This window comes from Cucurbita maxima, unplaced genomic scaffold, assembly GCF_002738345.1.
Source record: "Cucurbita maxima cultivar Rimu unplaced genomic scaffold, Cmax_1.0 Cma_Scf00053, whole genome shotgun sequence".
NCBI lineage: Eukaryota > Viridiplantae > Streptophyta > Magnoliopsida > Cucurbitales > Cucurbitaceae > Cucurbita > Cucurbita maxima.
The window spans coordinates 688330-711972 of record NW_019272069.1 but is presented as its reverse complement, the minus strand read 5'-3'; the positions used below and the strand labels follow the sequence as shown (position 1 = coordinate 711972).

Genomic DNA, 23643 nt, shown 5'->3' with positions numbered 1-23643 from the left:
AAAAAAAAAAAAAAAAAAAAAAAAAAAAAAAAAAAAAAAAAAAAAAAAAAAAAAAAAAAAAAAAAAAAAAAAAAAAAAAAAAAAAAAAAAAAAAACTAGTACTACATCCTATGACCTTGAAGCCCAAGTCCATGTAGTTCATAACTGGGCTTGACCCAATTCTCAACACACCAATAATAAACCATTCGGAAAATTGAAAAGGGCTATTACAGTAAATTCATTATGTTCATGCCTGGTCGTGGAGGTAATCTTTATGATATTAACCTTCTTAGCTAGTAAATCTATATTTACGAGAATCCTTGTTATGTCGAGAAGCTACTTGTTCCTCGCGCTTACGGTAATCAAATTCTGATGATCGATGTGAAACAACATAGATGAATCTTCCGTCTTAACGAACAAAACTAATGTGGTCTAGTGGAAACACCCATGTGTATATGAACACGTGTTCAAGTAACCCCATGTAATTGTGACATGGGCTACATTAACTTTACTAGGGCCACTCTATCTATAATCCTATAGGATATGGTTAGATTACTTACTTTACGCTTCTAAGAATGAAAACTATTCTCGCAGATCAACACGAGTCTTTACAACATGTTATGTTTTCACTCATATGAAATAAGCTTAACCATGGGTTTCCTATGATTAAGCCACCGAAAAGGAATGTGCACCATGTTAGTATACGTAGTAACTTTCAATTCTTTTAAACCTTTTTAATCATTCAATTCTAGGATCCCTCTCGTTCGAATGCGATTTTGGTTCATTCATGTACTGCTCTTTTACTTGGGTGTCACACATTTAGTCTTTCAATCGAACTAAAGTCTTTTTCTTACAACAACGATATGGGTTAAACTCTAGTAGTTTGAAGAACCTTAAAAATAAAATGACTTTGAATCTAAACTAAAAACTTACTTCTAACACGTTTTTTTTTTTAGTGACTTCGACTTAGGCTAAGAAGGTAAGTGGGCTTTAGCTTAGGCTAACAAGGTAAGTGGACTTATTGCTAGGACACCTCGAGTTAAGTCGGAGGAATTGTGTGATACATGTACATACATAAGAAGATTAAAAAATGTCGAGAACAAGGTCCGTGTGTCAAGAACAAGGCACAATTGATTTTAAATCTATTTTCCTAGCCACTCAAGCACATCAACCTTTTATTTGTTGGAAAGTATTATTTTTAATTTCATAAATTATGTAAGGGTCAAATGGTCAATTTGACTTCGTCTTTCGTGGAGATTAAAGGAGTTTGGGAATAAATACCAGCTACAAACGTTTTTTTTTAGACTATAAATACCCACAATATGTTATGTAAAAATGAGATTCGATGAATGTAATTCAGATCTCAAATTGAGACGTTTCCCTTAGAAATTCGAGTATCAATTTTGTCATTTCTAAGTTTCAAACAATTCTTGTGATAGAATTGCATCTGAATCATTCAATCAAGTCTTGATCAAATTCGACTGTAGAGTGACTCAAATTAGAATAGATCTTCAATCGTAAGAGGTAATCTAATTATCTCTTGGATGATCCGAATTTTGTATAAGGAGGTGTTAATTACTTTGATTCAAGGGTTATTGTTTCAACAAAAGCTTGGATCGTTCGGTTGTCTTATCATGTAATTCTAGTATGCGACCCTATATATCTTATGATATCATGTTCTTAATTATGCCTATGGATGGGACATGTATGATAAGAATGAAAGATATGTCATGTACACGTAAGCATGTCTCATAAAAAAGCTATGATGTCATGAAAATGCACATAACCATGTACCATTTTATAAAAGTTAGTTTCATAGTTGCTAAATATTTCTCACTACCATTTATTTCACATAATTAAAAAAAAAAAAAAAAAAATTAGGACAAAGGAGAAATTTCAACTGAGCATGACTTCAATTGAACATTCTCAATTAGCAGCGGATCCTCACGAAAGTCACCTCCAATGCTTTTTGCTGCCTTAGCCAGCGAAGCACATGGCGGCGGATCGACATCACTACTAAATCCCTCAATTTCAATACAGTTCCACTGCAACTTTTTAGACTTCTTCAACAATCCAATCTTCACATTCGAAACACATATATCTGTGAATGAATCTCCTGAAATTCCCGCCAAATTTGTCAACATTGTAACATTCTCGGCCACCACGTCTCTGTAATTAATGTTCTTAATCTCTGGCAACGCCGAGGGATCGAATTTATCATTCGCATGATCTTTGTAGTCTTCAGCAATCCAAAAGACATATTTCATCATGGATAGAAACATTCTTTGGACGAAAATGTCCTTGACGAAGCCGCCACGTTCTCGAGCGGTTTTGATTCTGACAGCAGATTCTGTGTTGATTGCAGTGACGTTTTCAATCCTAACGTTACGGATTTCGCCGGACATTTCGCTACCAAGGGCGATACTTGCGGAATCTGGTGAGATGCAAGTGAGGTGACGAATGACGAGGTCCTCGATCAGCATTCCAAATTTGATACCATATTCGTCCCATCCGCTCTTAATGGCGATGCAATCGTCACCAGAAACGATGTAGCAGTCTTCTATTCGAGTGTTGGAATAGGAATCTGTGAAATTGAATGGAGAATTAAGTAGAGGGATGATGGAAAAAAAAGAAGCCCAAGATTTTGAAGGTGAAGAAGTAGGGAACCTGGATCGATTCCGTCAGTGTTGGGTACAGTGACTGGAGCCAAGATGGTGAGCCCTTGGATAATCACATTCCTACTATAGACTGGATGGACGAACCAAGGAGAGTTGATTAAAGTGAGATCTGAGATTTGGATTTGATCAGAGTACATGATCTTGATCATGTATGGTCGTGTTACGTTGAGCTCCCCTTTGTGAAATTTATCCCACCAATAAGATCTCTGTCCATCAATCGTGTCGTTGTTACCTACACCATGTCACCAATCCAATTTTATTTCTCTATAATTATTTCTAACCATGTTTTTTTTTTAAAAAAAAATGTTAAAAGGTAAAGAAAAAAAAAAAACCACATGTGATAACAACATTGGTAAGATTAGTTCCAAAGACGAGGCTGTTGTACCGTCCACCACGGGCATCCCTTCTCCTCCCATAAGATGGGAGAACTTTCACAAGTGGCCATTCTGATTCATTCTGCACCGTTAGATTATGAAAAACAAATCTAACTAAGTTTTAGCATGTGATGCAAGAATTGTAGCTTCTTTCTCAATAAAAAGTGTGAAATGGCTTGTCAGGTTAAAACTTCTTGTCAGCCATTTTCCTGGAGGTACGACCAATTGTGCACCGTCATCCGCTGCCAGTGTGCTGAGATGTTCAATCGCTTGCCGGAACGCATGAGTATTTGAAGTTACTCCATCACTGACGTTGTCAAACTCTGTCAGCAACGTCAAGTATTTTCGGCAATTGATCGCCTGAAATTCCACAGAGTTCGAACTCAGACGCGGATTCATGGCGTCCATGGTGGCTAAGTTCACCAATACAATCATAGTCGAGATTCTCATTGCGATAACCTGTCCGAAAAAACACAAAAGACGATTCGATTTCATTTTGTTTCTAAAAAAAATAATGGTGGAAAATGAAGTTGAGTTTATTGGTTCATCTTTTGTTACGTTCGTTTTTATGAGGGAAAATTTTTATAGAATAATTTAGGAATTAAAAATAGGAAAGGAATTTATTAAGGGTGAAAATTAGGTTGTAAATGTAACCGTTGAATTTACAAGAATAATAGTAAAATAAAGGACAATACAACGTTGTAAAGAATGACAACACACGTGTAAAAAAACATAAAGAGGGTAAGGTTTTTAAATTTGGCATCTTGTTTTGGTTCTTTCTTTGTTTTTTTAAAATTGTTTTATAAATCTTAGGGTAAGTATCGTGGTTTTAAAATAATTACCCCTAAGAATGGGATCAAACAATTAAATTCATATTTAAAAATAAATTATTAAAATTTTATTTTTACTAAATACAATTTTTTTTAATAAATTACTACTTAAATATTTTATGGTTCGATCGATTAAGCTAAGCTGATGAATACACTTATGACCTTGATGTTGCTATGTTATGACACACTAACTATGCATGGAATGTGAGTGTTATGACTATAAAGGTGGAAGGAAATTCCTCTACGTGTTCCGACGAGAATACCGACGGTTCCGACGACGTTTCTTCAGCCTCCATAGGGGTTTGCCTTTTGAAGTTTTAGTATAACACTTCCGAAATACTTTCTAAACCCCCAAAAATCAACAATCTTTGTGAAGTAGAAACCCACGATTTTCTTCTCAAAACCCTCTCTGTTTTCTCTCTTGATCTCAGTTAAAAACACATAAAAGTAAAACGATCGAATGAGGGTTGAGAGGTTTGAGCATAGAGAAACTTAAAGGGATTGGGAAACGCTCCCGAATCTGGAGTAATTGTCACGATCCAATTTTTGAGGCTTCGAAACTCGAATCGAGACTAAAAAGACGAGCAAAAAAAACAATAATATAAATAAAATGGAAGATAAAAAAATTGAATAAAATTTAAATCAAAAAAAAAAATCTCAAATTAAATACAATTATAAGACGTGCGGTTCAAAATATTACAAACGGAAACTAAGTTTGGAATACAATTATAAAACAAAATATAAAAGTCTCCAAAATGTAAAAATGGAGTAACACTCCAAAATGACCCCTCTTTAACCACACCGCTCTCAATGCTCCTCCACCTCATCCCACCACTTCAAACACCCGAAAAAGAGAGGGAGAAGGGTGAGTATAAAAATACTTAATAAGCAACCTATTTGTAGGCTCTCATCGCATCCTTAACCTAGTAAGTATGTATGGGCTTTACTCAGGACTCTAAGAAGTCGGCCTAGGCTACACTGCTATTTGAGTAATTGGGTACCCTGATGTTTCGAGCGGGTCTCTAAACTGAAGCGTACCCCTAGGGGTATATGCTAGTTTCCCAATCTTTCTTTTCTACGACTTAGGTGGCTTGGCTTGCTCATGCAGTAAATGACTAGTGTACTGGGTTAAAGCGCGATCTTATAAACTGCGAGATAGTATGGTTGGATTTGAATCTGAACATCATCCATAGAGGTTAGCTGACGAGCCCTCCCACGGGACCACAATCCTCTATGTACCGATCAACTACTAGGTCATCCTATGTGGTCCCACGCTCCCAAGCTTAGGGACAGATTTACAACAAAAAGGTCATGTTCAAGAGACCCTTGGTCATTTCTACTACGTTGAGGCACGTGTCACATTACCCTAAGCGGTGACGCTTAGCTCCACAGTATGAAAAACAGAGTAGAGTCTCGATGGTATAGTACTAGAGAAAAAAGGGTAGTGGACAAATTAGTGACACTATTCACACTGATATAGACGCTCGAGCTTAGCTCCTTAAGGATAATCCAAATCTCTAGGTACACTTAGGTCTAAACCAAGTGTCTAGGTACACTCAGGTCTAAACTTCTAATCTCCACTCGTGATCCTGAGGTTATGGGTCTACTGGAAATGTTTTGACCTAGGTTATCGTGTAAACTGCACTAGCTGTAGTGCCTTAATCTTAACTAAGTCCTCTCATGCATGCTTTATTAGGGAGATATACCTATCGATCACCTAAGCATGTAATCCATAATTTGAACTTTTCCTTGGTCACATTTGGGAGCCGAGGAGGTTTATTGGATTCCTAAGGTGGCTAGGTGGATTAATGGGAAATTTTGGCTCTAGGTTGCTCTACTCCGACATCTCGAGTCTTTCTTAGTCTTAGAGCACTAGAGTCTAGACCCTCTAACCGTCGCTCACAATCCTAAGGTGCTCAATTGGGTCATCATCTGAGGCATCCAGTCTAGGGTCATCATCTAGCCAACCAAACTCTAACGCCCTAGCTCTGTGCAGATAAACACGTTTTACAGGAAGAATACATAGTCAAACACCTGGAGCTAACACAAACTATATCATGCATACATACAAGCAAACATGCTAAGCAGGGAGATAACATCCATCAATCACTCGAAGCATAGATTACAATAGTTCATCCTCCTTTTCAACACAGCGGAAAACATATAAAACAACATTATCACAAATCTCATCATAGGGACATTTTGGTCATTTCTTACATCATGCATAACATACTCATCCATGTTGCCCAACTCCTATTTTAGTCTTGCAATTCCTGTTTCTAGCTTTTCATAATATATAAAATAACAGGCTTCTCGGAAATCTCAACCTAGGGACATAATGGTAATTTTACCATAACATACATACAATACATACTCATCCAAAAACTCCCTTCTGAGGTCCATAACATGCATTTTCTAACCACCTAAGATAAGAAATGCTCGCAGGCTAACACATCCTAGAAATTCCTACAAATATTACTTTCATAAAATCCATGTGGTGACTTACTTGGATGACTAGATGACGTGTGACTTCCCAAATTAGCTTTTCCACATGCTAGGAACTCCAAACCTTCTGAAATTTCTCTTATAAGTCCTAATTCAAGTAAATTTAGGGTTAGTAAAATTTGAATGAATAGCTGATAAATGAAGGTCAAACAGCGCAAAAACACCTCTTACGAGCTATCACCTTCACATTCGAGTCCTACGTCAAATTTTTTTTATTTCCTAACCAATTTTTTATTCTTTTCTATTTTATATAAATTTTTATAACTTTCTCTGTACAAAATTAATTGAGTCCAAAGATCATAAAAAACTAAAAACTTACCAAAATTTTCATTTTCAGGACGTTCGTCGAAATGCCACCTTCTGGTCTGAATCAACTCTGAATTCTTTCATGAAACTTGTGTAGAACTTAAATCCAAGAAAAACTCTAAAATTCAAATTCGATTTCGACGACCTTCCATAAAATCATAGAAGTTTGATTTTAAAAGGAAAAAAAATTGAGTTTTTAATATTTCGAACCCTTCAAAATTTCTTTCCACCTAAATTGAATCTTGAATCTTGAATCTTTTAGTGTTATTGAACTAGCAAGGGAACTTTATGGCCTTCCAATATATGTTGCAATTATACAAAATTAATTAATTGAACTTTTTAATTAATCAATTTCATTTATTAACAGATAGGTCAGACCTATAGTTTAACTCTAATGTATAGGACAAATCGTGTCCATTGATATAATCCTTATAAGCAATTCAATGATTCACAAGTTGTTTGTAATTACAGTTGTGTCATATGTTTTCATCTCCTTGTTTGGTCAAGTCTCCAAAATGTTTGGCATAGTGAATCGTCTACCAAAGTCATTCCCACTCATATAAATCAAATGACAAATCCTCACATGCAAGAGTTCATTGCTCACTCAGGATTAAGATAGAGTCGTATATGATTATATTGTAAAATATTAATCTTCTGGACAAATCCTCACATGCAAGTGTTCATTGCTCACTCAGGATTAAGATCGAGTCGTATATAATTATATTGTGAAATATTAATCTTCTCAATTAACGGATTTATAAAGAGAGATTAAATATTTTGTGATCTAGTCTTATATAAACTCATTGTATCCGATACCCCAATAACATTCTTCTACGTAAACGATTTGAATCAAATAATTTGTAACAATTATAAAGTGAGTCGTATCAATAGTGCTAACAAGATAAGTCACTCAACTTTATCCATATGAACATGATACTTTTGTATGTCAACTACATATTGTCCAAGAAGAGCACCAAAAGTTATAGTAAGATTCACATGCCCACTTGAGATGTTGATACTCGCCGCAACCGAAGACTGTGTTGTACAAAATGCCAGAACCAAAAAATGTTATGATACCCAATTGTTGTAGCGGAAGCCGTGGAAACAAGATCATTGCACTCACACATGTTAGGTTATGGAGTCTACTCTCTTATTTATAGCTTGGTCAATGGTTATATCTGGTAAAGTTATATTTGGTAAAGTTATATCCGGGAAAGCTATATATGGTAAATAGCTATATACAGTAGATGGTTAAATCTGGTAAAGCTATATATAGTAAAATGAACTATATATATATACATCTCGTCCGATAGAGCTTTGAAAATATACTTTCTGTATTCTCTGTATTCTCTTTTACTGTACATACTTGAAGTCATCAATATAAATCCTTTAGCCAGTGTTCTCCTTGAATTTTTGCTATCTTGTTCTTTGTGTTCATCTAGATCGAGTGTGTGCGTTGTTGTGCGATCCCAACAACTGGTATTAGAGCTAGGCGAAATTCACCACGATCTGTGAAGATGGAAAGTTCAAAGATTGGAATTGAGAAGTTCGATGGATCCGATTTCGGTTTCTGGAAGATGCAGATTGAAGATTATCTATACCAGAAAGATCTTCACGAACCCCTGTTGGGGGCGAAGCTGAATACCATGACCACGGAACAGTGGAAGCTCAAGGATCGACAAGCCTTGAGCTGATTCGGTTGACGCTATCCAGAAACGTGGCGTTCAACATTATCAAGGAGAAGACAACGTCAGATCTATTGAAGGCGCTGTCAAATATGTATGAAAAACCGTCGACTATGAACAAGGTGTATTTGATGCAGAGATTGTTCAATCTACAGATGTCTGAAGATGGATCTGTTGCTGATCATATAAATGAATTCAATATGGTCGTAAGTCAACTGAGTTCGGTGGAAATTAATTTCGAAGATGAAATTAAAGCGTTGATTTTGATGTCATCTTTACCCGAGTCATGGGATACTGTTGTTGCCGCAATCAGCAGTTCCCGAGGATCTGATAAACTGAAGTTTGATGAAATTCGAGATGTAGTTCTTAGCGAAAATATTCGCAAACGAGAAACTGGAGATTCATCAGGCAATGTTCTCAGTGTTGATCGAAGGGGAAGAAGTAAATCAAAAGCTCAAACAAACATGGGCGATCAAAATCAAAGAATGGGGGAAAATCTTCAAACAAACCCAACGTAACGTGTTGGAGCTGTGGGGGAAAAAAACACTTTCGAACAGACTGTACAAAACTGAAGAAGAAGCAGAATCATAAATCTGAAGATGATGATGATTCTATATATACAATAGAAGATATTGAAGACATTTTAATCCTTAGTGTGGATAGCCTAGTTGATTCCTGGATTTTGGATTCAGGTGCATCGTTCGATTTGTCTCTAAATATAAGGAATTGTTTCGAAATTTCAAATTAAGAAATTTCGGAAAGGTGTATCTTGCCGACAACAAAACCTTGGAGATTGAAGGGAAGGGAGATGTCTCCATACAAACTCCAGCAGGAAATCAACGGACATTACAAGATGTCAGATACATTCCTGGTCTCAAGAAGAACCTGATCTCTATTGGTCAGTTGGATAGCACAGGCTATGCAGCAAAGTTTGGAAAGAGTTCGTGGAAGATTGTGAAGGGCGCCATGGTAGTTGCACGTGGCACAAAATTCGGAACCTTATATACTACTGCAGAGTGTATAAACATGAATGCTGCTACTGAGAGTGCTTCCAATTCAAGTCTATGGCACAATAGACTTGGACATATGAGCGTCAAATGAATGAAGATGCTGACTGAAAAAGAAGCTTTAGAAGGCTTAAAATCTGTTGATGTGGGTCTTTGTGAGAGCTGTGTTATGGGTAAACAGAAACGAGTTAGTTTCACAATGGCTGCCAGAGAACCGAAGAAAGTGCGGTTGGAGATGGTTCACACAGACGTTTGGGAATCATCTCCAGTTTCATCACTTGGTGGATCAAGGTACTACGTCACCTTCATCGATGACTTCAGCAGGAAGGTATGGGCTTACTTTCTGAAACACAAGTCAGATGTGTTTACCACCTTCAAGAAGTGGGAAGCTAAAGTTGAAAATCAGATCGGCTTGAAGATCAAATGCCTGAGGTCTAACAATGGAGGAGAGTACAACAAATCAGAGCATTTTGTGCTGCTGAGGAAATTAGATTAATAAGAACAATTCCCGGTAAGGCAAGACAAAATGGTATGGCAGAAAGAATGAACAGAACATTGAATGAGCGAGCAAGAAGCATGAGGATTCATTCTGGACTACCAAAGACATTCTAGACTGATGTTGTGAACACAGCAGCATATTTGATTAGTAGAGGATCGTTAGTACCCTTGAAGTTCAAATTGCCCGAAGAAGTATGGACAAGAAAAGAACTCAAGTACTCTCACTTGAGAACTTTTGGTTGTACTGCGTATGTTCATGTTGATCTAGAGAAGAGAGATAAACTTGATTTTAAGGCTGTGAAATGCTACTTCATAGGTTATGGCTCTGACATGTTCAAGTACAGGTTTTGGGATGAGAAAATATGAAAATCCTAAGACACTGCGATGCGACCTTTGATGAAAATGTCCTGGACAATGACAGAAAGAAGATAAACTTTGAGACTACGAAGCAAGTGGGAGTTGAACTTGAGTGGCAAGAAAATTCACGCAGTGATGTTACAACAGAAGCTCAAGAAACTTCTGATCCTATTGCTGAAGAACCAGACGTGGAGCAAGTTACACCTAAGCAGGTGTTGAGGAGATCATCCAGAACTATTAGAGCACCAGATAGATATTCATTGATCCACAGAGATCTGTATACACGAGTTTTTCTTTGGCTCTATAACCTTTTTCGAAAAACGATCGTTTAGTCATTTTACCTTCAATACAAGACTCACATGGAGGTAAAGAGTTATCTTCTAACTTATTTAGAAGTCCTCTTTTAACCAATCTTTCAATCCTATTGAGATTAATGTGGTCTAGTCTTAAGTGCCAAAGGTAGGTATTAGGAGAAATCTTTTGTCGTTTATTTTGAGTTTCAACTGTTTTAAACATCTCGGTATTTAAAATAGCTTTTGTTTTGCTCAATTTTAACATATATAAGTTGTTTTCTAGTTTTGCAGAACAAATATGAATACCTCTTTTGAAAATGAACAGTTCATTGATTTCAAAAGATACTTTATACAATTGTTCTAATAAATAAGAGATAGATATTAGATTTCTTTTCATTCCTGAAACAAAAAGCACATTATCTAATATAATGAATCTATCTCCAAAAAAACAATTTTAAATTTCCTACTGATCTTGCTGAGACAACCTCTCCTGTTCCAACCCTGAGTGTTATCTCGTCGTCCGCAAGCATTCTCCAAGAGCTAGGTTCCTGGTAAAAAGAACAAATATGATTAGTTGCCCCTGAATCAAGTATCCAAGTTGAGTTATCATACTCTACTAAACATATTTCTACAACGAGTAAATCATATTTACCTTGTTGTGTCTTTTCAGCTTTCTTTTCTGCAAGGTATTTTGGGCAGTTTCTCTTCTAGTGCCCATTTTCGTTGCAATGAAAACATTTTTCTTTATCTGTCTTTTGAGCCTTGTGTTTGTGGTTAGTAGGAATCTTATTTTTCCCTTTACCCTTCTTCTTCATCAAAAACACTTTTAGAAGTTGAAGGTTTAGACTTATTTTTGGAGGACGATCCTCGTTGTAATTTCTTGGAGATAGCAACATTTGCTTCTCTTGTACGTCCCTTGTTTGTTAAGAGGGATTGATAAGTTTGTAACTCATTGAGAAGAGCAGTCAAGTTATATGTATTTTGTTCATCACCACATTTGTGCGGAACTGGAAGAAGCTCTTCGGAAGAGACTCCATGATAAAACTGACTTGACTCTTCTCATCAATGACAGCTTCATTTTCTTCTGCCACATTGAAATTGACCATCATGTCCAGGACATGTTCTCTAACTGAGGTTCTTTCTTTCATACGGCAGTTGAAAATGTATTTTATGGCTTCATGTCGAAGGGAGAAGGACAGTTGTCCAAACATCCCTTTTAGAGATTCCATAATCTCTTTAGCAGTACCCATAACATCGTGTTTCTTAGCCAAAACATCAGATATGCTAGCTAGAATGTACACTCAGGCTTTGTCATTTGCCTTTATTCATCTGTCATACGCATCCCGAACTGTACGGTTTGCATTTGAGCTGGGGTTTGGAGGACATTTCTCAGTTAAAACAAACCTTAAATCATCAATTACCAGTATTGTGTTTAGGTTTGATTTCCAAGTTGCGTAATTGTCGCCGTTTAATTTCTCAGAAGCGAGTAATTGTACTATTGAGTTTGTTATGCTGTGATATAAAGAAAATTCTATTAGTGATTTGACTTAATCCTGTTTAATCCAATCAGTTTTAGCAAATGTAATAATATACCAAAAAAATATTAATTTGCAACGATACTTTAGTGAGTTAGAGCAACTGCTACCGAGGGGCAGATTCACTCATTCACTAAACCAAAACATTCTTGACTTAAACATTAATCCTAGAATAACTCTTGTTCCTATAGTGTTCTAGTTATCGCTATTTCGGTCAAGAATATACTAACTCTTAGTAATTCTTCGCAAGTGTGACCCACAAATTTTAGACCTCATAGATCGGTCCCAACAACGCTATCGAATGAAAAAGCCAAAGTTGGGAATGGACCTAAGAAATCCTATCCATTTCTGGAGTTTGCGTTGTTTCGACTCCAATGTTACGACCCTCCGAATGGGTAGTTGCTCTAGGGCAACATGCAGGCGGAACATGGGAATATCACGGTGCAACCTAGTGGTGGAGACCATAGGACGTGTTGATATACTTCCTTCCTCCACTTACTATAAATACTTTCTCTATTCACCTTGTTATTGACTCATGCAAACACCTTCCGAATGGAGGACGCTCCTAGGGCGACACGAGGCCGAGCATGAATCTCACGGTGTGAATTTTTCAGAAAGCGTGAAAAGGAAAACGATGTATCTCATATACCTTTTTCCTCCCACTAAGTATTTTAGACGGTTGGGTATACTCATTACTTAGGTATATTTCGACTAATTAAATATAACCTAAGTCTAGGTGATTTTTCCAAAACTTACATCACTCAAGCATGCTCATAAAAATAGCCTAACTAAGCTCAAGTACTGGTCCGATCTCCAGGTAGTAGGTGTTTCGTAAACCGTCAACTTAAGTACCTCCAGCCTTAGACAAAATCGTGCCAAGTGAGCTTTCTTGTAAGCACAATTTTACAAGACATCGACCTATTTTAACTATTAAAATTGATCATGCTTGGTTCTTAACCTTAAGTGAGCATGCACTTATCTTCATTATATATTTTAACGTCTATCTCGTTTTATGACCTTGAAAATGACCTATAACATGCATCTAACATGCTTTATATAACAATTATATAATCATCTATTCCATGCAATAATATAACAATTTATATTTATCACTCATGGAACCCTAAACATGCATACTATACATTATAACACTTATAACATACTTGGAATGCATGAAACATGCTTAACCTATGGTGGGATTTTAAATCTATATGACATACTTTATGCATATACATTTTCTATTTAATTAAAACATACATTCATAATGCATAATTAATTAAACACACTAAAGTAGGATAGTTTTGGCATTTTAAAGCAAGCAATTAACTAAATTATTATATTAATAATTAAAAATAACTTGAACCGCTCCCGAGGATCACGAACTGGGCGAACCAATCCTTAAAACCGTTGAACCGAACTCCAAAGGCAGAAAAAACACCCGAACTGCCTCTTTTATCTTCTTTTTCGGTTCAGCTTGCTATCTCTTCCATTTTCGATCAATTACAACCTAAAATGGACTCTAATGACTCCATAAAAATTATAGACCTTTCTTCATTCATTAAAGCCCATACACATTAAGCTTATTACAATAATTGTATCAAATGGAAGCATAAAAAAAAAAAATGCCAAAACCAAAACCATTCACTTTAGCAACCACAAAATTTCATTCATGAAATGGTACCCACCGTGATCAAATTAATGTAAATAAAGTGCCTAAAACTTGCTCAGATATCAATTGATGGTGTTAATATAACACATGCGGTAGCAACTTGGATCTTAGGCACTTTTAGAACATCAATTATAGTAAATAACTAGCATGTTCATAAGTATTAAAACTTAATAAATTTGAATACTAACCTTTTGTAGTTCAAATTCCTTTTTTCTCATGAATCGGTTTCGAACCACCACTAATGTCTTCTCCACTATCCTCCGGCCTTAGAACGGGATTGTGGAATCTTGTGAGTGACTAAACTTGGGAGGGATTTAGTTATATGAAGAGAGAGCTTGTGAGAATTTTCTCAAGGTCTTTTTCAAGGAAGAAGACCTTCTATGTACCATGATCACTTTATTTAAAGAGTCATATTTGCATGTTCATGCAAATTTGAGATCGCCAAATTTTGACACTCAAAATTCCACTCAAATGTTTGGGATTATGTGGCAAGCATGCATGTTTGAGTTAACCAAATTTTGACACTCAAAATTCCACTCAAACTTGTGGGGTTTATTTGGCAAGCATGCAAGTTTGGTTAAACCAAATTTTACACCTCAAAATTCCACTAACATGGATTTTTCCATTAAATGAAGTCAACATTTTGACTTTCTTCATTTTAATTCAACAATTAATTTGAATAATTAATTTCAAATTAAAGTAACATTAAATGATTAATTAAACTATTTAATTAATATTTAATATTAATTCAAATGTCAATCCCAATCAATTCCGACACATAATTGACTAAGATTTTATTTAAATATCTCAAATTCTCTCTTTTTGTTTAATTCGTAAATAAAACAAAAATGCAGTTAAATATATCGTATATATGTAGCGCATATTCCTTAATTTGAATTCGAACACTTCGAACTCACTTGTCACACTGTTCTATGGTTTAGTCCGATATGAGCTAGTAGAGGGACCTAATGGACCTATAGATCATGGGCTCCAACGATCCAAGATTAACTGGTTAAACTCATTAACCTTGTTAACCAACATTCGTTAACTACTAGGACACTCTACTATAGCCTAGTAGTTGCACTCCCCTCACTATAGATATATTTCTGTCCATTTGATATAACCATGATTAGTAAGTCGATCCTTCATAGGTTGTTCGTAACTAAAGCTGTGTCAATTAGTCATTTTACCCCTGAAGTTACTTCTTGTTTCTTATGTCCCACTGACCCTCTTATGAACAATTGGTTTGTGGTCCAACCAGTAAACCAAATCCCTCTCAGGCCAATGAGTGGGTGGGGCCCCTTGTTCAAGACCTAGAGTCAGTACTTAAGGGAACTACCTCTCTTCTATCCCTAAAAGTGGGTAGGAGTGAATTCCATCTTGCACCCCACGTCCCCAGCTATTCACCCAGTCTTACCTCTGAAATGGGAGGACTATTGAGCCAGCGAACTCGAGCCACTCTCACCCATGCAAATCTAAGGATAATTCCGAATGAACAGGAGTTCATGGTTAGCTCAGGATTAAGATCGAGTTACCTAGGTCATCGAATGAAAAGAAAATCAGTCTCAACAGTAAACGACATTATAAAGAGAGAGTGATTTTCTTCATGGTTCGATCTTATGCAATACTCATTGCATAGGACGCCCCCACTCACATGCCTCCACATGTACAATTTAGTGATCACATTGTTTATATCATATACAAATGTGGGTCGCATCCATAGTGTCCCCAGAATAAGGTACTCAGCCTTATCCTTATACTATAGATCATTTTGACTATATACTTGAACTTGATCCACTTTTATGTCTCTACATATAGTTCAAGTAATCATACTATAGCCAGAGTTTTCTTAGTTTATTGGATTTAGATTAATAATCGTAAAGTTCACTTTATTTAATAACAATTTTTACTGAATAAACATCAATAATAACTTTATTGAAAATAGAATGTCTTTGTTTACAAACTGAGTTTTAGGACATAAAACCCAACAAACACATGCCGTGGGAGTTGTTAGCAAGTACAGGGCAAATCCAGGGAAAGAACATTGGGAAGTTGTGAAGTGGCTTCTAAGATATCTGAGAGGCACATCTAATACTTCACTTTGTTATGACAATGGCAAAGTAGTTCTGCAAGGTTTTGTGGATGCTGATCTGAGTGGAGATGTAGACTCTAGCAAGAGCACATCTGGATATATCTACAATATAGATGAAACAGCAGTGAGTTGGATGTCCAAGCTTTAGAAATACGTTGCTCTTTCATCTACTGAAGCTGAGTACGTGGCAATAGCTGAAGCTGGAAAGGAGATGATATGGATGATAGACTATCTAGAAGAATTAGGCAGGAAGCCGTGCAAGAAGATCCTTTATACAGATAATCAAAGTGTCATACAGTTGGTGAAAAACTCAATCTATCATTCAATGACAAAACACATTAGAAGGCGATACCATTTCACTTGCAGGTTAGTGGAAGAAGACGATATGTGTTTAAAGAAGATAAAGGGTGCAAAGAATCCAGCAGACAAGTTGACAAAATGTGCTGATGTTGGAAAATTAAGGTTATGTATGGTGGAGTGATTGTTTGAGAATGAAATTCTTGGTTGACTGGATCAGTCTTCAAGTGGAGAATTGTTAGGTTATGGAGTCTGCTCTCTTATTTATAGTTTGGTCCACGGTTATATCCGGTAAAACTATATTTGGTAAAGCTGGTAAAGCTATATAGGGTAAATAGCTATATACAGTAGATGGTTAAATCTGGTATAGCTAGATGGTTAAATCTGGTAAATCTATATATAGTAAACTGAACTATATATATATTCCGTCGTCCTGTAGAGCTTTGAAAATGTTTTTTTATGTATTCTCTCTTATTGAACATACTTGAAGTCATCAATATAAATCCTTTAGCCAGTGTTCTTTGTGTTCATCTAGATCGAGTGTGTGCGTTGTTGTGCGATCCTAACAACACACCTACAAATAGAAATCAAACAAAGCGACACAAAGACTTACGTGGTTCGAAGAGAATAAGTTCTCCTACATCCACGAGTTAGCCAATCACTATCACCAAAGTGTTTACAAATGCATCTCTCACACTACAAAGTCTCTCAACAAAATTCCTCCCAACTGTCTCTAGTCAAATACAAAATGGTCATGACTCCACATCTAACACAAATGTTATTAGACATACAAAATGACAATAACTCAACATCTAAACCCAAATGCCACCAGACAAATACAAAATGGCAATGACTCTAACTCCACGTCTCAAAACAATGCTAGACAAGACTTTATATAGGTATAATAATACTAATTCTCCTGCACGAACCAAATAAATGAGAATATGAAATAAAATGAATCAAAGTTAAAAACTCTAATAAATGAGAATATGAAACAAAATAATTATAAATTAAATGAGAGTTAATAGCCAAAATAAATGAGAATATGAACCATTAAGGTTTATGAACTAAATGAGAGTTATGACAATACATCTTCATGAAAATATACCTACACGACTAGACAAGGGGCCATGGTGCAAGTTAGAGGCCTACATCCATTTGCATTTGTGTGGTGCAACTATAAATCTCGAGTTCATGGTCGTCTTTCTTGGCCTGACCATCCATTTTCATCTCCAAAACCGTGCTTAAGGTACTTTACTCTCCCTCTAAACCTCCCCATTTTTAAATTAATTTTGAATATTACATGTAATTCTTGCAATGTCGTGTTAATTTTTATTTATCATTTTAGAGAACAAAATTCAATTAATATTTTTGAAATAATTTCAAAATTAAAATAAATAAATAAAATCAAAGTCAAAGATAAATGGACCTTCTAGAACTTCTAGTGCTTTCCATTTTCTCTCTCGTTCTCCTTATACATTGCCCATTGGCATTTACTCTTAAACCCTCATTCCATAGGACCGATCTTTTCAAGCGATTTCTTGATTCTGCCTGCGTCTGCCCGCCATGGCGATTATCTCCGACTACGAAGAGAAGGAAGAAATCTCGAAGCCAAAAAGGCCTTTCTCCTCCTCCTCTCCATCATCTTCTTCATCTGCTAAGCCTTCTCAGTTCAATGCCGACTTTGACCCTTCAAACCCTCTAGGGCTTTTGGAGAAGGTGTTCGATTTTCTTGCCAATGAGAGTGATTTTCTCTCCAGGGATAGAGCCGAGAAGGAAATTGAGATGGTGGTGCGCAGAGCTGTGGAGAAGAGAAAGAAGCATGAGGAGTCACTTGAGCACAAAGGGAAGGCTGAGAAGAGGATCAAGGAGGAGGTGAGGAGTGTGAAGCAGGAGGTGAAGGCTGTGAAGGAGGAGACGAAGACTGTGGCATCACCACCAGAAGAGAAAGTGGGTGTGATGTTGGAGGGGAACAGCAAGGAGAATGGCCCAAGAGGTGAGCATTTTGTGCTTTATTTTGTCATTTTGTGTTGTATTCGCTTTATTGATATTGTACTATCTAGAAGAGGTAAAGGAATGGGAAACATTGAAGAGCTGAAATGATTGTCTGTTCATAAACCTCGACGGTCAAGTATGGCTAGATTATACTGTCAATAGTGCAGTGAACAGGCAAGGTTTAGCAATTGGAGTGAGGAAATTTGCATTGTGATGAAGCATTGGTAGCAGTAGTTTTGTAGCTCTTAGTCCGGATGGTTAATGGTTCTAGTTTGTAGTTAACCACTTGTTTACTTGGTTAGTAGGGTGTAGGCTAATCCATTAACCCTCCATAAATCAAGGGCGGGATTCATCTGATGTATTGATACTTGTTCAATGTTGCTCTGAGTTCAAGTTTAGAAGTGAAATAATTGGGATACTATTCTATTCTAGCCATATCACGGGTTAGAAGTTATGTCCGAGTCTTATGTGTTTTCAATGTCAATTGAGTGGTATTATATTGCTTTTGTTTGGGTATATGTGTGTGTGTGTGTGTGGAAACTCTGCTTTAGTTGAGAAAACTATGTAGAAAATATGACTTCTTATATGGAGTTGGAATTTTATCCTTTTGAGTTGAGCATGATATCTCATCATGCAGTATGATAGTTTCTGTCTTTTCTTTTCATAATGTGTCTGTTAAAGGTGTCTAAAATTCCTCTGGAATTTGGAACTCAGTATGAGGCTTCCCCTATCAAATTTATGAAATAAATCTTTTTGTCTAGTTCAACTGCCTGATCGACCCTAGACTTTGTTTGTAAACCAAATGTCATCTTTAACTTTGTTTGTACTTATGGAATCTGCAGTTCCCAACAAAGGTAATGGCCTTGATATGGACAACTACTCTTGGACACAGACCCTGCAAGAAGTCAATGTTAATGTACCTGTACCCAAAGGAACTAAGTCCAAGTTTGTGGTGTGTGAGATCAAGAAGAATCATCTCAAAGTTGGACTAAAGGGTCAACCGCCAGTGATAGATGTATGTTTGTTAGCAGCAGCTTGTTTCTGTTACGGGCATATTTGCACGGAGTGTGTTTTTATACTTTCAAGTTCTGAATTATCATCACTTGCTTGCAGGGAGAGCTTTGTCAGATTGTCAAGCCAGATGACTGTTACTGGAGCATAGGTGCTTCTGGAGTTCTGTTCACAATAAAAGAGTGATTAATGTTAAATTTCTTTTAGATATGGCTTATTTTGATGCTGTTCAAGTCCTTGGGAAAAGGGGATACCATAAATAAGAAGGGATGCATAAAGTTAATTGAAAGCAGTTTTTGTGATCCACTTGGGTATCAAAGTTATTGCATTAACTAATTGCTCCATGTTTCATATTGGTACTTTTTGCAGAGGATCAGAGCACCATCTCCATTCTTTTGACCAAGCACAACCAAATGGAGTGGTGGAAGTACCTAGTGAAAGGTGATCCTGAGATTGATACACAGAAGGTTGAACCTGAGAACAGCAAACTAGCAGATTTGGATCCAGAAACACGACAAACAGTTGAAAAGATGATGGTATGTATTTTGTTCATCTATTTTATATCTATTACACGTATAGTTTTGTTATATTCTCCTGTATATTTATTTTTGTGCTTTGATAAAGAATCCAACTTTTTTTTAGTTGGAAACAAGAAATAGTTTTCTATTGTATTGGTGATAAGTTATAATCATAATAATTTATACACTCCAGCTAGGACTTCACGAAAATCACCCCAATAAATGTTAATATCTTCAGAAATACAGTTGCAAAAAGAACTTGAAGTCCTCACTGAAAGGATACATAACATTTTGCTAAGTTCACCACCTCCTCCCAATATAAACACTTTCCTCCAAAATTTTCTGGTTACTTCATACCAACCTCGTATGATTGCTTTATACATTTAAGCCCATTGTGCTTTACGCCTCAGTGGGATTTTCAAATGATCAACAAATCATCCAATAGTTCTCTAAATCTTATTCTTTTCCCCATTCTGAAGAAATGTGAAACCTCAAGTTTCTTACGACTGAATTGGATCTTAAGCGGCTTTGTATGGAAACCAAATATATTGAAATATTTAAGATAATGATATTACTTGTAAACCACCAAGTAATTTCAGGCACTTAAATTCTCCTCACTCTTGAGATGCCACTCAAGCTAGCTCATGCTTTGACTCACTGAACAAATGTTTACCTCCATCTTTTCAGACTTACTCTATTTACAACAAATCATGAAAATAAAGACTCCTAACTGATTGCTGTTATTCCCATAATATCCAATAATATCCCCACCCAAGTGATCCTTATAGCATTCCATCACTTTGCCAACTACTACCAGTATGTCTCAGTAGTATTTTCAAGCACAATCATCCTCTTAATCTCCTACACCTTTTATCCTATAGTCGCAGCCTTGTTGTTTATACCAATACCCCCTTGAAAGTTGAAATGAAGGCAAGACCACTTTTTTCAACTCACTAGATGATCGTGACTCCAAATCAAGGCCTTCCTCAATAAATTCCTCAAGACTTTCTCGATGGGTCTGCCCTGATTTTATATATATAGTGGGACATTGGGGTGGGTCATGTGAGAGTCAATCTTCCCTCAAAGAGAAAAAGGATTTATTCTATTTCGGCAGATTGTAGTCACTCTAACAATCAGAAGAAGTCTTAACTCAACTATCAAAGACTGTTAAATTCCCCAGAGAAGGATATAGATATTGTTAGATTTTTTTGACAATATGATGAAAGGGCAGAGATCATCTCAATTTTAACCATGTTCCGCATCATTCTAGGAGTTCATCTCCCTCATCGTTGATGCTAATAAAAATTCATGCTCGTGAGTAAAATTATTTTTTTATCAGCAGAGACACCTCTGAAAACTACCATGTTTAATAGATCTAAACTCATCATGCCTGATTATGCTTTCTTGTCTCTTGACATTCATTGAGTTACCTAAGTTCGCTATTTAGTGCATATTGTTATGCATTGATGATGGGTACAGTTGCAGCTGTTGCTATATGTATATTAATATATTTTATAATAAATTGATAATCAATTCATCTTGACTTGGGGGAAATTTTTACAGTTCGATCAAAGGCAGAAGTCTCTGGGACTCCCAACCAGCGATGAGATGCAGAAGCAAGAGATTCTGAAGAAGTTCATGGCTGAGGTGATTTATTTGTACCTGTGTACATGTGTTTGTTTTTGGTTTATTATATTCTATTGATTCTCTCGACTGAATCTCTGAATTGATCCCATGCAGCATCCGGAGATGGACTTTTCAAGGGCAAAGTTATCATAAATGGAAATTTTCTTCCTGATTCGACAACACATATATAAGAGAACCCGCTAAAGAAAAAGCAAAAAAGATTATAGTTTCTGTTCAGTTTAGGTTGCTTTTTGGGAGATCAAATTCTTGAGTCGGTTTCTTAATGTTTAGGGGATAGAGGGTCTTTTCTAGATTTTAAGAATGGCAATGTGGACATATTCTCATTAACTAATGAATCGGGATTTTGGTATGATGCACGTACGGAATTAAGTTATATCATTTTATTTTTCATGATAATTTAGATGGGCTGTCTACGATGGTGTTCCAAGATCTATTTCAGCAAAAATCAATGTTGGGTCTGAGTGAAAGGCCCATGGATCATGAGCAAGCATATCTATTTCAGCAAGTAAGATCCAAGGTGATCTCTCTTACAAAATGATATTTAGATTCCATTACAAATAAATGAGCAGTGTTATTCAGAAGATTATACATGATTTCTTTAATTGTCTGGAGAGTCTGACCATTCCAATCCAATAGACAAATCTTGATTAAGCTACCTTCGCTAATATTTGGTCGTTTGGAATTTCTTTTTCCAAATTTTTTCCCTTTTAGGTGGTGGCCACAGAAAGAACCAAGCTACTTCATTGAGACCATGAAAGGGACTTCACAACCTAATTGAATGTTGGGTCAGGACATCATTTTGATTTTTCTTTCATATGTTTTCTTTTTCTATATTGAACGGTGATAAATTGCGATGATTTGTGATTCAAACAGTGGCATTCATCCTTGTGGCGGAAACGTGCTGACAGGCGTCGACCCGTGCCTATCTAAGGCATTTGGGTTCTTCTAAATGCCCTTTTCCAATAAAAGGTAGAAGGGTCTACAGCCCTTTGTCATTATTGTGTGATAGACCCACAAATGCCCCATCAATGGAAATGATTCTCCTTGGAAAACCTGTACCCTGGGGGGACCTCTAATCCTCCCTCCAATGTCTGAGGGGCTTGGTTTGTAGTCTTCCCCTCTCCATTCACTTTGCTACCAAACAGCCTGCTTTTGTTGTTGTGACCAATAAAACCAAACTAAAACACAACAGCATGCCATTCCCCTTTAAATTTCTCTCCCACATGCTTCCCAAAATGATTCCCCCTTTTTCCTTCCATCTTGCTAATGCGTTGCATTTTGTTGGTGTACCCATAACAATCCTTTTAGAACCATTCTAGCGCAGGTATAGGGATGCCATGAATTCCACGAAATATAGGTTTAGAAATCTTGAAGATCTTTTATATCTTCATTAAAATACTCCCACTTTCTTGTTTGATAATATTCATTAATAAATCTTTCATGAAACAACACCCCCTCCCCAAAAAAAGGATTTAAGATTCAGCTTCTAGACATAAAGAGTTCCTTTTTTCTTGGGCTTTTTCCTGTCAGTGAAAGCAAGCCAGTTGTTTTCTTATCGAAGGGGAAAGGAATCCTCCAAAAATATTATCATCAAGACAGGCAAGGACATATTCTTGATGAACCCACCTCATCTTCTCACAAATTTTGACCCAAAAAAGCAATAATTCTCTCATAATCCTGGTGAAAGCAGAGCTCAGATTTCCCCTTATTCATTCTTTTTCCCATAGCTTTGGGAAAATGGAAAATTTTTCTTCAATGCTTATCCTCATGTCCAAATTCACTATCATTGGCATGCCACTTGTCATTGGAATTTTCTGCTCTCTTTTTACCCATCTTTGTTTTTGGTTCAAAATTGATATGAGATGGCCCTCCACCTGCAGCAGGACCAACCCCAACACAACGAATGAGTCCTTGTCTGAAGTGATGGCAGAGGAGACCTTCTGCTAAACTTTTGCCTCAAAGAACTGTCTCAGTGTTTGGTTCCTCACTGTTCTTTTCCAAGATGTGAATCATTTTTGTACTAATCTTGTACTGCTGAAAAGCTTGGCCGTTTAATTAACTGAACCCCCCATTTTATTGTACGCTCCAAAATGTGAATAAATGATGAAAAACAAGGAAATTTCTTGGTATCAAAAGTAAAGGCAACTTTTCTCTAAGCAGATCTGGAACAGTGCTAAACCATATGTGAATTTTCATTCATTTTAATGATTTTCTGTCTCTCTTTTGATTGATATTGTATTGTTCATCCACCAAGAAACAAGGGGAAGAACCATTACCAAGAATTGGTTCATGTTCATGATGCAAAAGGAAATTAAACAAAAGAACAAAAGCTGAACTTGGACAAACTTTTTGACCTTTTATTGGAAC

At 36.4% G+C, this 23643-nt stretch overlaps 2 protein-coding genes across 2 annotated transcripts; one reads left to right on the top strand and one right to left on the bottom strand.

Annotated features, from left to right (window-relative positions):
- Positions 1 to 1856: 1856 nt before the first annotated feature.
- On the bottom strand, positions 1857 to 4157 carry LOC111471488 (probable polygalacturonase). The gene is made up of 5 exons (XM_023117195.1): positions 4125 to 4157; positions 3158 to 3490; positions 2993 to 3113; positions 2647 to 2889; positions 1857 to 2563 (listed from the first exon to the last, which is right to left on the bottom strand). The coding sequence occupies exons 1-5, from the start codon at positions 4155 to 4157 to the stop codon at positions 1857 to 1859; spliced, it is 1437 nt and encodes a 478-aa protein (XP_022972963.1).
- A 13451-nt stretch (positions 4158 to 17608) lies between these two features.
- LOC111471555 (protein BOBBER 1-like) lies at positions 17609 to 21636 on the top strand. The gene is made up of 6 exons (XM_023117283.1): positions 17609 to 18101; positions 18943 to 19115; positions 19214 to 19262; positions 19481 to 19647; positions 21193 to 21276; positions 21370 to 21636. Exons 1-6 carry the CDS (start codon positions 17672 to 17674, stop codon positions 21406 to 21408), a joined length of 942 nt encoding a protein of 313 aa, XP_022973051.1. The 5' UTR covers positions 17609 to 17671; the 3' UTR covers positions 21409 to 21636.
- Positions 21637 to 23643: the final 2007 nt, after the last annotated feature.